The following is a 13,232-nucleotide window of genomic DNA, read 5'->3' as shown; positions in this document are numbered from 1 at the left end:
GTCACCAGCCACCAGGGCCATCAAACACTTGAAATGTGGCTGGTGTGACTGAGGAATTAAATTTTTAATTTATTTTATTTGAACTAATTTAAATATTAATAGTCACACTTGGCTAGTGGCTACTATCATATTGGATAGCGCATCTTTATATTTTCAAAAAATCAGTAAGTTTCTGATTCGCAGCCTTAATTAGCATGTTAGTTCTAAGGGATTCCAATAAGTTCATCCGAAAGTTAGAAATGGCCTATAAACGTTAAATCTACCAGTTAAAGATTTAATTCATTTACCATAAAACATGGCGGGGAGACTTCTGTCACCTGGGCAACAGTAACTGCAACCCACCTCCCTGTGCATGTCAGCCTCTCCTCTGGGACCTTTAATCATCGCCAGACTGAGTCCTTTTCTTTGTTCCTGTTCAGGGCCCACTTCTCTCCTGCCTTTAGGGACCCCTTAGCCAGCCCTTCCTTTCACGCTCGGTCTGCTTTAGGTTTGGAGATAATTCATCAGCCTGCTGCTACAGCCCTCTTCCCCTGATTCCCTTCATCTGCTTTTCTCCTGTGTGACGTTTCTCCAGAGAAACAGCTCATAGTGTTATCTATCCATCTGTCTGTCTCTCTGTAGTATGAGACTGAAATTAAGATTGATTTACGTTACTGGCCCAAATGATTGTGGGAGCTGGGCTGTGCCAAACCTCCAGGGCCATGTGGTAGACTAGAGGTTTTGGGTAAGAGTGATGTTGCAGTCTCAAGTCTGAAGGTTGAAAACTCAGGCAGGTTGTCTGGAGGCAGAATTCCTTCTTTGGAAAACCTTGCTCTTTGCTTTTAAGGCCTTCAGCTAACTGATTGGCAGAGGCCTGTCCACAGTGTAGAGGGTGGCTTGCTTCACTGAGAGCCAGTGGATTGTAGAGATCAACTAGATCTGAAAGCGTCTTTGCAGCAACATCTAGACCAGTGTTAACCAGTGTGGTTTTATCCAGGGTGACACATAAATGGACTGTGACACCTTCTTCATTAGATTCGGACCACACGGGCCTGGGCTGTCTCTGGCCCTTCACCTGTGCCATCTCGTGTGGCCTGTGGGCACCCTGTTGGCCTGTTAGCAGGAGCGTTTGTCTGCTGCCTTCCCTGTGTTACATGTGGCTTCCATGTTTACCAGGCCCAATCAGGACCCCATTTCTCCCTTACTGGCTTTACCCTCATTGCTCAATGTGCTCTAAACAAGTGTGTGTATGAGACGAGACGGTATGTACTTGCACTCCGCAGCAGCAGCATGGCATTCATTTTGAGAGCAGAGTAACAGACAATATGCCCTAGATTTTCAGGGACTGTCCCAACATCATGGTGTTCCTTTTCATAAAAATGATTCTTGAAATATTTAACCAAAGATGATATCATTTTCTGATGCGTTGAGACTTTTTACAGAAAGAAATTTTTTTCAATAGAAAAAAGAAACCAAAAAAAAAGAAGACACCTTTTTCACGTCATTATGTCTGGTTTTAGGTTGGGCGAATATAATTATCAGATTTGTTCTTACTCATCACAGAGTTGAACGAAGTCTTGGGTCAGTTGAAAACTGTCTTGTCTAATCTTTGGTGCTTAAACCAGAAGTTGTTACTCTTTTAAGTGTTGGGGATGGGCTTGTTCTTAAATGCAGCCGATATGATAAAAAGGTGGATGAGGGTGTATTTCAGTTAAATCGTGTATTTGAGTGGGCATCTTGGGTCAGTTTGGGTTGTATTATGTGAAAGAGTGCTGTCATTCAGGAGCACTGATTTGTGTGAAGATACTCAGAGTCGAATCCAAGCTTTGCCATGATCCAATTGCAGTTGTTAGAGAAATTACGTGGGCATGTGTGTGACAGTCTGTGGGGAACGCCTTCCCCAAGGTGGCTTGGATGTTCAGGGTTTGATCTTCTATATGGATTCGGTTCCTTGCTCTTGAAGACCTGGCCCAGCTTGATGCCATGGTGGTGTCCAGCAGCAGCTGGTGAGTCCCTGGAAGTAAAGTGACCTGGGTGTCTGGAGGAAGGGGTGGGACTCCAGAAACATTGCAGGATGGTCTGGCAGGACGTGGTGAGCAGATCCACAGGTTACAGAAAGTAAGGAGCTGAAGAAGAGGCACCTTGACCCCAATTTGAGACCCGTGGGGGACCCGTCAGCTGTGATCGTTGGCCATGGAGGTCTGAGCCCCAGAGAACAGGCAGGGCTGGGGAGTCCAAACTTGGGAGTAATGAACACCTGCTGCTGCTGCTGCTGCTAAGTCGCTTCAGTCGTGTCCAACTCTGTGCGACCCCATAGACGGCAGCCGACCAGGCTCCGCTATCCCTGGGATTCTCCAGGCAAGAACACTGGAGTGGGTTGCCGCTGGTGGCTAAATCTGAATGAGTCCAGGAGGTTCCCATGGGCGAGAGGAGAGCTGGTGACAGAGGTGAACCCTGATGAACACTGCCTCATGCCTGCCTTTCTGAGGTTTGTGAGACTTGCTTAACAAAGGTTACAAATGAAGGGATGAGTGAGAAACAAATAGAGTTTGGTTTGACACCTCCAGAAAAATCAAAGGCGTCACAGCCCCTAGGGTCTGGCCAAACACTGATCTTTATAAAACCTAAATGTGGGTTTTCTGGTTCAAAAAGACTGCTCACCCTTTCTGGGAAACAATTTGGCAGCTGGTACCCAGCCTTTGAAGAGCTGATATCCCTTGGCCCATCCATTCCACTTCCAGGAATCCACCCCAAGAGCTGCAGACAAAGATTCGTGCACAATGTGTCATATTCTTGAGATACACGTTCCCTGGAAGGTTTGCCATGGAGAGAGGCGGCGTCTTTACCATTTACTTTGAGCATCTTTTTAAGAGTTTGATTATTAAACAATGCTTGGTGTAGGATACAGCACTTTCATTACTGTTCAGTTGATGAGCATTCACAGAAATCTGTGCTTTGCCCTTGGAAAAACCCCCTCCTTCCGCTCTCCAGAGTTGCTATGTTGGGAGTTAGGGACCTGTTGCTGCTGGGAGAAGGCAATGGCAAGCCACTCCAGTACTCTTGCTTGGAGAATCCCATGGATGGAGGAGCCTGGTGGGCTGCAGTCCTTGGGGTCGCTAAGGGTCGGACACGACTGAGCGACTTCACTTTCACTTTTCACTTTCACACATTGGAGAAGGAAATGGCAACCCACTCCAGTGTTCTTGCCTGGAGAATCCCAGGGATGGGGGAGCCTGGTGGGCTTCCATCTATGGGGTCACACAGAGTCGGACACGACTGAAGTGACTTAGCAGCAGCAGCAGCAGCTGCTGAGTGAAGTCTGAGCCTTTGTTGTCTTATCATTTGGTGATATCCATGGTATGTCCCTTGTGATGTCTGGTCCAGCCTCATTTCTGGGCGCTTCTGGCTTCTCATGTCATGTTCCAGAAATATTTCTAGAAATTTCTTCGGTACTCAGGCTGTTGCACACCATCAGGCCTTTGAGCATGAGGATCCTTCTGTGTCCTTACCTGCACTGCCCTGTCCCTTTCTCTCACCTATCTGGTGAACTCCTATTCATCCTTCAAAGCCTCCTGGTTGAGTCCCCAAATAGGTTTTGTTCAGCGCGATATTAGGGGAAAATTTGAATGAATGTTGTAGGGGAGGCTCACACACTCCAGTTCTGCCATAGCCTTCACCTCCTCCAGCTGTGTTACTCTATTTCATTTGTAATAGCCCTGACCTTCTGTGAGAAAGGTCTCAGTGTCCCCTTCAGACAGAAATCATCACTTTCTATACCTTTATATCCATTACTGTGCTTAGCTTCTCTATGAAAATTTTCTGAAATGTGTACTTCTCTTCAGCTATAAAGGTGATATGTATGCTTGTTGGATAAATTTTGAAAATTTACACCTACAGCTATGATAATGCTGTGTTTTAAAAGCTTAGAATCTTTATTTTCTACGTAACATCATAACATAAGCGTTACTGTGCCACGTTAGTATAATTATTTTTAAAATCTGTTACCGTAATCAGCTGAATCTTTTGACAGTTAGGATTCCTCTATTTTGTAGCCCCAGCACCTAAGCGTGATGCTGTTTTGAGCCAGTGTAGGAACTTAATAAACGTTTGTTGGTTTGTTGGATTCTAGAGCTGAAAAATCAATCAGTCTCCATCCCCACCTTCCAGGAGTCATTCTGGAAGAAGACACACAGACCCACTCAGGATTTAATGTGTTCATTCACTCACTCATTCAACAGATCCTTATTGATCACCTGCTATATGTTAGGCAACTTACACGTCTCTCTTATTGACCATGAGTTAATCCATTGCATTTCTCTTTTGCCTGTGCGGCCAGGAACCTTGGAGCTTAGCTTCCCTCAACCTCAGGCTGTTTGGTACAATTATCTCCTCATTGTTTTGTTTTAAAAAAGTTTGTGACCTGTGTCTTCTTTTGGAAGCTTTCTAAAACAGTTTCTAAAAGTAGGTAGATATCACAGATTAATGGGTAAAAAGTGAAATTTTCATAATGGAAATGATGACTTCAAGGTTTTTTTAAAAAATGTTTGATGTGTGAATTGAGCCGGCCAAGGACAATTGTGTGGACACGTGCATATCCGAGAACTTGATGCTTTGACATGTGCCCACTTGGTCTTGTACTTAAGAAAACGAACTTGGACCTGAGCCAAACCTGACTTGGACCCTGGCTGCCCACAGCTGGCTTTATGACTTTAAATGTCTCTGGGCTTCAGTGTCCTCTTTGGAAATGGAGATCATGATGCCACGCAGGGTTGTTCGAGGATCAGGCCAAACCAGTGCTATAAGATGCACGGTACAGGGTCTGACACACAGACCCACGGCAGGCATTACGTCCAGCTCAGGCTAGACTTTGGAAGGACAGATGCTGAAGCCGAGACTCCAGTACTTGGGCCACCTCATGCGAAGAGTTGACTCATTGGAAAAGACCCTGATGCTGGGAAAGATTGAAGGTGGGAGGAGAAGGGGACGACAGAGGATGAGATGGCTAGATGGCATCACCGACTCGATGGACATGAGTTTGGGTAAACTCTGGGAGTTGGTGATGGACAGGGAGGCCTGGCGTGCTGTGGTTCATGGGGTCACAAAGAGTCGGACACGACTGAACTGAACTGGGCTGTACGTTTGTATTACTGCTGCAGATCATTTTCCAGAATGGCCAGGGCTGAACTACACAGTGACCTTCTGCCTTAAGTTAGAGTGGGTCATCCGCGGAGGGGCCGAGGCTGGCTTCTCCTTTAGAGAGGAGCTCATGCTGGTGTTTCTTGCTCCTTCTCAAGTGACAGGAGAGGGTCGCTGCTGGCGCCTGGCCGCTTTCTGAGGCCATCCACTCGGGGGTTGGTGACTGAGCCTCCCAGAGCTCCGTGGTCTCCCCCTTCTGCTGCATTTGTACAGTGACTTGAGCACCCTCACCCAGCAAGTCCCCTACAGCTTGTCTTCTAATTCTGGCCAGCTCTTGCTTTTGTTTAGCTTTTACTTTCTGTTTGTCTTTCATTTATGACAATTACATTCAGTTGCCTGCGGTGGGGGCGGGCTTGCTTTTTTAAGGAGGGAGGGTTCACGTGGCCCAGAACTCAGTGCAGCCATGTGTCCCCCGTCTTGAGGCTCAGGAGGTGAGAAGGTGCCACCTGTTACCTGGACTGGATTGGGGGGTGGAGAGCCGTGGATCAGCCTGTGCAGTGCCCGCAGGCTGGGCATGGTCTGCAGGCGTCCTTGCTTCCCCCTGGGCTGCTGTCCTCAGAGGTCCCCTCTTTTGGGGTGTGCCATCAGCTTTTGTACACTGGTGATTTTCACCACCTTTGGCCTTCTCTGCCAGAGCAGTTGTTTCAGAGAGGACTCTTTGGGTCATAAAGTGTCATCCGGTAGTAGGTCTGTGGTTGTATGGATGTATTGAATTATATAGTAGCCTGATTAGCAGGAAGTAGGTGATTCATCAGAGAAAAAAAAAATCACACACAAAAATAAACTCTTACCAAAATGAGCTTCCTCTTTCAGCCTCTTTTTGTTCCAGCTCATCCTTTTAGAACCTTTTTTCAGCTTCTTAGGAAAAAAAGTTATTAATAAGGACTAACGTAAAAAGCCTCTTGATGAAAGTGAAAGAGGAGAGTGAAAAGGTTGGCTTGAAGCTCAACATTCAGAAAACAAAGATCATGGCATCCGGTCCCATCACTTCATGGGAAATAGATGGGGAAACAGTGGAAACAGTGTCAGACTTAATTTTTTTGGGCTCCAAAATCACTGCAGATGCTGATTGCAGCCATGAAATTAAAAGACGCTTACTCCTTGGAAGGAAAGTTATGACCAACCTAGATAGTATGTTAAAAAGCAGAGACATTACTTTGCCAACAAAGGTCTGTCTAGTCAAGGCTATGGTTTTTCCCGTGGTCATGTATGGATGTGAGAGTTGGACTGTGAAGAAAGCTGATCGCCGAAGAATTGATGCTTTTGAACTGTGGTGCTGGAAAAGACTCTTGAGAGTCCCTTGGACTGCAAGGAGATCCATCCAGTCCATTCTAAAGGAGATCAGTCCTGGGTGTTCATTGGAAGGATTGGTGCTGAAGCCAAAACTCCAATACTTTGGCCACCTCATGCGACGAGTTGACTCACTGGAAAAGACTCTGATGCTGGGAAAGGTTGGGGGTGGGAGGAGAAGGGGACGTCAGAGAATGAGATGGCTGGATGGCATCACCGACTCTGTGGACATGAGTTTGAGTGAACTCCGGGAGTTGGTGATGGACAGGGAGTCCTGGCGTGCTGTGATTCATGGGGTCGCAAAGAGTCAGACACGACTGAGCTACTGAACTGAACTGAACGTAGTGTTTCACAGAGAGGCCATCCCAGCCCTTCACAGTCAAATGTTTTATTTTTTTTACAGTTTAAGAAAACAAGTCCCACGCTCTCTGTCCCCAGTCAGGCCAGAGTTGGAGTGTGGGCAACACCTTGAGGAGGTGGAGCCTTGGCCAGCTTGAGAGATTTCACGTTCAAACAGGAACATCCAGACTTCCCTGGTGGTCCGTTGGTTAAGACTCAGTGCAATGGGGCGTGGGTTCGATCCCTGCTTGGAGAACTGGTTCACTTCAGTTCAGTCGCTCAGTCTTATCCAACTCTTTGCAACCCCATGAATCGCAGCATGCCAGGCCTCCCTGTCCATCACCAACTCCCGAAGTCCACCCAAACTCATGTTCATTGAGTCACTGATGCCATCCAACCATCTCATCCTCTGTTGTCCCCTTCTACTCCTGCCTTCAATCTTTTCCAGCCTCAGGGTCTTTTCCAATGAGTCAGCTCTTCACATCAGGAGGCCAAAGGATTGGAGTTTCAGCTCCGACATCAGAGAACTAAGATCCCATTTTCTGTGTGGTGCGGACTCGCGTGCGCGCGCGCACACACACACAGATACACACGTGCATGCGTGCGCACTCACACAAACACACACACACACCCAGAAACACCCCCCGAGGCCTCCCTGAGGTGCTGCGTGTGCCCCTGCTCTGATGGAACATCCCGTTTACCCGTTTCCCTTGGTTTGGTTTGCCTCGCAGATCCAGGAGGCTGCGAGTCGCGGCCTGAAGTTCGTCGGGGTCGTGCCTCAGTACCGCTGCCCTTGGAGCCCGGCAGGCGGCTGCCCCCCAGCAGATGCCCAGGATGAGACACAGGAGCCTGGCAGTCGTGGGGCTGCGGAGGAGCTGGGGGCTGCAGACGCTGCCGTGGGGACAGATGGAAGCCCAGAGCCTGGCCAGGGCCCGAGAGGAGAGACGCCTGCTGCCCAGCAGCCCGGCTCGCCCCCGGGAGAGGGGGACGGCGCAGAGTCTCCTGCTCGAGGGACTCCGGAGGGACCAGATGCTGACCTGCCGTTGGAAGGGCCTGGAGAGCCTCTCGCGGCCAGTAAGTATGTCAGCGCTGGGACTCTGAGCCACATGGAGAGCGACTGCTAACTTTTCAGTAATCACCGGGGGCCTTTGAGGAAAATGAATGGGATTCGAGTGTGGAGACGGCAGTCCATCAAACAGGAGAAGCTGCCGAGCGGCTTTCCGGGCCTCCTGACTCTTCCTTCCTGAGGCTGTGCCTTCTGGGGGTGGGGGCTGGGCAGACCGCAGGACGCTGACTTGTCGCAGCTCCAGACTGTCACGTGTGCAGCGGGTTCTAGAATGCAAGGTGTTTTCTCCCCCACGCCCACGCGCTGCCCCCAAATCACCCCGTGTAACCCCAGGAAGCATGATGATGGCTGGGCACCAGTGCAGAAAGCACCTTCCATGCCTGGTCCTCTTGCTTTGAATTTCTGCCTAAAGAAGGAAATCCAGAGCGCCGGCTGAGGACGAGGTGTGCAGGAAGCTGCTGAGTCAGCCCTCGAGGCTGTAAACAGCCAGGCTTCGGGGGGTTTGTCTTGTGGACAGACCAGTACTGTGGAGCACATGCAGCCAGGGAGAGGCCACCGGGAAGCGACTGCTCTGAGTCACAGTGTTTAACGGCCGCGGGGGCACGGACTTTAGGTTGGCGTTTTCAAATAACGATGCAGGAAGGAGGCTGGCAGCCAGTGTTAATAAAAGCTCCCTTCTTCCTGTGTTGTGGATGGCCGCTTTGCGTCGTTGCCCTCTTTGCAGCTGAGTACACTGAGGTTCAGAGAATCCATCCATCGCCCAGGCTGGAAACAGATCTGCTGGATGAACCCAGGCCGGCTCCCCACCTGGTCCTTCCTGTGTGATGCTCAGACAGGTGATCAGAGTTTACTGAGGCCCTCAGACTGCAGACAGTGAAGTTGCTCTTCGTTTGCCCGTGATTCCCTTCCACTTTTCTGCTCCGAGAAATCTCGCGTCCCGCCGTTTCCTGGAAGCCAGGCCCTTGTATGAGCTGTCTCCCCTTTGGAAGGTGACGAGTGACGAGACTGATAGGAGGAGGCCCAGGTCTTGGGGAGACTTTCTCTTTAGGCCTCTCTGGATCATCTCCCTGGTTAATGGTGGTGGTGGTGGTGGTTTAGTCGTTAAGTCGTGTCCGACTCTTGTGATCCCGTGGACTATAGCCCGCCAGGTTCCTCTGTCCATGAGATTCTCCAGGCAAGAATACTGGAGTGGGCTGCCATATCCTTCTCCAAGGGATCTTCCCGACTCAGGGATTGAACCTGGGTCTCCCGCATTGTAGACAGACGCTTTACCATCTAAGCCACCAGGGAAGTCCATGAGAAACTGCTTATGCTTTGAGCATAGAAAAGGGTAAAGGAGTTCCGTAGAGGTCCAGTGGTTAAGACACTGCAGGACGCACAGGTTCAATCCTTGGTCAGGGAACTAAGATCCCACATGCCACACGGTGCAGCCCCCCCAAAAAAAGAGGGTGAAATAGCTTTTCTTGTTTTGTCATAGATCCCGAAAAGAAAACTGTGGGATGGTTAATTCTGGGGCTTGTTTGCAAGGATAACTTCGAAGGGGAGATGGTAGCCACCTCACTTCTGGGAGAGATTAGGACTAGTGTTTCATCAGGGCCTTGATTTGTGGTGGCTCAGATGGTAAAGAATCTGCGTACAATGCAGGAGTTGAGGGTTCGATCCCGGGGTCAGGAGGATCCCCTGGAGGAGGGCATGGCAACCCACTCCAGTACCCTTGCCTGGAGAAGCCCATGGACGGAGGAGCCCGGCGGGCCACAGTCCCTGGGGTCACAGAGAGCTGGGCCTGACTGAAGCGATGGAGCAGGCGTGCCAAAGGAGATGTCCATTTAACGCACTCCTGAGTAGGAGCCTCACGACCGGGGTGCAGGCCCGGTCATCCTGACCATTGCCCACAGCTCTGCACGGGGCCCTGGCTTTCAAAAAGGACGCCATCGATACCGAAGGGCCCCTCAGGAGTTTCTGATGTTCCCTGTTTCGGAGTGCACCTTCCTCCAAGACTCCCTCCAGACCGGCCGCCCCCTGGGGTTGAGTAGCCAGGGAGACTTCCCAGGACTTTCCCCCCAGAGCCCCTGGCTGTCCTGCGACTGTTCCCTCCCTCAGACCCTTCCCCCATCGCTGGGTGCACAGAGACCCCCCCAGCACCCAAGTGTCTTGGCCTGTGCCTCGTTTCCTCAAACCCCTGTTTTCTACTGGAAAACCAGAACCTTCTGAGGGATGCAAGCTTCAGGTGCGTCTGGAGGTGGTCAGCCCGAGAGCATGTGAGAGCTGCAGCTGTGAGGGGTTACGATGCCCCCGACCCCCAGTCCTGCTGTCTGTTGTCTGAGCGTGGCCCTTAGCTCTCTGCGAAGGAGGCCCCGGCAGCTCACTGTGACCCTTATGTCTCTTCCGGTGGAATAAGTGAGACTTTGGCTCCTTACGATCAGCCCATGAACACACAGGGGGTACTGGTGCCCAGGCTTGGCCTCACAGGGGGCAGACAGAGGACAGTCGTCATGGTGATGACCCTCTGGGGGTCGGTTCTCAGCTTGCCTGTGTGACCGTGCGCCACAACAGCTTTATGACAGAAGATACTCTTACTGTGCCTGTGTCACAGCTGCAGGAAGTGGCCTGTGTGTGTGCCCTCATAGAGTTACACTTTATCTCATAGTTTGAGCGTTAGTGCTTCCCTGGTGGCTCAGCTGGTAAAGAATTTGCCTGCAATGCAGGAGACCTGGGTTCAATCCCCGGGTCGGGAAGATCCCCTGGAGAAGGGAAAGGCTACCCATTCCAGTATTCTGGCCTGGAGAATTCCATCGACTGGATAGTCCTTGGGGTCGCAAAGAGTTGGACACGACTGAGCGACTTGCACTTGAACATCAGTTGAGCATAATTTCCTCCTCCTCGCAGGCTGGCCAGGGACGCCGTCCCCGGCGGTCGGCTGGCCCGGCCCCCAGCTCAGCCCAGCTCCTGTTCTGGTTGTTTTCCCCTCCGGGGGCGTCCACTCAAACTGTGTCTCCCAGCGCCCCCGCCCCGCTCTCAGCCCCCCTCCACTCAGGGCCGCCTAAGGAGAACCAAGTGCTTTAACTCCGCTTCCTGCCAGGTGGGTTTAAATAGGTAATCGCAGCAAGACAATTATAAAAAGACCCGGAGGCTGTCCGCCTGCTCCGCCACGGATCTGCCGCGGATCCGCCGCTCCGCCTTTAATGCATCCACTGTGTTGGCGCTGGGGGCTCTGCATGGCGCCGCAGGTGCTGCGTCCATCCGGGTGCCCCCACCCCCGGGCCTCAGGCACCCCTCAGGTCCAGGGCTTCTGCCCCGACGGCCACCCGGCTGCGCTCATCCTGGGAGCGTGCTGTTGGCTCTCCGTCCCATCTGGGCGGGCCTCCCCCAAGCCTCCCTGTGGCGGGCTTCCCTCCACACCCACCTTGTTCCCAGCCGCGGGTGGACGCAGGGCCCTGGGAAGAGCCTGCCTGCCCCGGGGCTGGGTTCCCAGTCCATTTCTGTACCCGGAGGTGGGGGAGGCAGCTTCTCCTTCATGGACCGTAAGCAGGCCGGGGGCAAGGCCAGGGCTCGGGAAGCTCAGAGCGGTGTCGCTGGACCGTGTTCCCTGCCTTCTGCCCGGCCTCCGGCTTCCCTGTCTGGTCTCGGGCGCTGCAGCGTCAGTAGGAGAAGTGAGGGGGCCGCACTGGTACACACACATTCAGCTTGTCTCACTGTCATCCAAGTGATAACGCAGCACCGTCCCCGAGTTGCCCTTCCTCCCTGCACCGGCTCGCTTAAAATGTCCAGAATGCAGAAGCCTGAGCCGGATCTCTGTGTCCTTCTCCAGGGCCTTCTATGAGCAAGCCTCCTGTCAGGCAGCTCCTTCAGGGGGACGCCCCCAAGTCTGCTCTCCCTCACCAGGCCTGGTCCTCCCCTCCCAGAGCCCACCCCCGGAGAGCTGTGCCCTGGGGTCCGTGCACCCCCCGCCGGCCGCCATCGTCCATTAACAGCAGCCACTGAGCACCTCCGTGAAACCAGCCTCTTGTGAGGTTTGGGAAACAGCTGGGGGTTGGGGGGTTTGGAAGAGTCTTGACTGGTGTTGAAGCTGAAACTCCAATCCTTTGGCCACCTGATGCGAAGAACTGACTCCCTGGGAAAGACCCTGATGCTGGGAAAGATTGAAGGCAGGAGGAGAAGGGGACGACAGAGGATGAGATGGCTGGATGGCATCAGTGACTCGATGGATATGAGTTTGAGTGAACTCCGGGAGTTTGTGATGGACAGGGAGGCCTGGCCTGCTGCAGTCCATGGGGTCACAAAGAGTGGGACACGGCTGAGCGACTGCACTGAACTAGCTTTGCCACTTGCCGGCTTGTGGCTCTGGGGAATCCATTTAAGGTTTCTGGGGTGTAGGAGGGACGCAGTCTCCCCTGGAGGGGGGCATCGCAGGAGACGGCGGTGGTGACACCCCTCACTGACACACGCGCCTCCCGCGACTGCTGTACAAGCGGCGGGTCCCACACTCTGCCTGGAGAGCCGACCTCCCCCAGGCCCGGAGGTGACCCACGCTGCACCCACGCCGCAAGTAGCGTCTCCCTGCCCCCGGCACCTGGCTGGGCCCGAGGCCCTCCTCCTTCTTGCACCGTGGTGCCCACCGCCCCACCTTCCTGGTATAACCTTTGGCCCCAGCCCTCCTGCCGTGACCTCAGCCGACCAGGATCCCTGCCCAGCCCAGCTCCCAGGCCAAGTCTGATGCCCACTTGTCCCTCCACCCTGGCCGATGTGCCAGCCGGCTCCTTCTCCCCGTCCAGCCAGGGGAACTCGTGCTTTCCGCACGACTCTGAGACCCTTCCCTCCTGCCACCGGGAGGTCCCCTGGGGTGCCAGGACCCCGTCAGCTCAACCTGCAAGTCACTGTCTCTCGGGGGCCCCAGCTGCCGGTTGCAGGCATCCGTCCTGTGCCTGCATCCCTAATGCCCCGCACCCGCCTCAGACCCGGGCATCTGCCTTCTTTCTCCTCATTCCCGGGGAGCCTAGCAAGGCCTTGGCAGGCCTGGCTGGCAGCGCCCAGATGGCCCCAGCTGTGGGCACCCTGTGCCCCCCACCCTGGCCACTTTCGCTTTTCTGGCTGAGGTCAGTCCAGTGAACGCAGGTGCAGCCCCGGCCGTGTTTTCTAGACTGCCACCTTTTCTGGACACCAAGGGTCTAAATGGCACCAGACCAGGCCCCTCGCTGTATGCAAGGGAGTCAGAGGAGATGAGACAGAAAGAGAAATACAAGACAGAACCGTGTCAAAGCCGCTCGGGTGCCCTGCCAGGCCCGGCCTGCAGCCGTCCTCGGAACATTCTCAGAAACAATGCCTTCCCCATCCTTGGGGACTCTGTCCCGTGTCTGGAAAAATC

General features: G+C 52.9%; 1 protein-coding gene across 2 annotated transcripts in view; it reads left to right on the top strand.

Annotated features, from left to right (window-relative positions):
- Window positions 1-13,232, top strand: part of RFTN1 (raftlin, lipid raft linker 1) — a 228,133-nt gene that overhangs the window by 143,740 nt on the left and 71,161 nt on the right. For both annotated transcript variants that reach the window (XM_055416871.2, XM_055416880.2), the window contains exon 5: window positions 7,536-7,878. In XM_055416871.2, coding sequence (XP_055272846.1) covers window positions 7,536-7,878 — 343 coding nt within the window. The remainder of the gene's footprint in view (window positions 1-7,535; window positions 7,879-13,232) is intronic.

This window comes from Moschus berezovskii, chromosome 1, assembly GCF_049115385.1.
Source record: "Moschus berezovskii isolate FMDL1 chromosome 1, NW_MosBer_1.0, whole genome shotgun sequence".
In the NCBI taxonomy this organism is placed as follows: domain Eukaryota; kingdom Metazoa; phylum Chordata; class Mammalia; order Artiodactyla; family Moschidae; genus Moschus; species Moschus berezovskii.
This window is presented reverse-complemented; position numbering and strand designations above follow the sequence as displayed.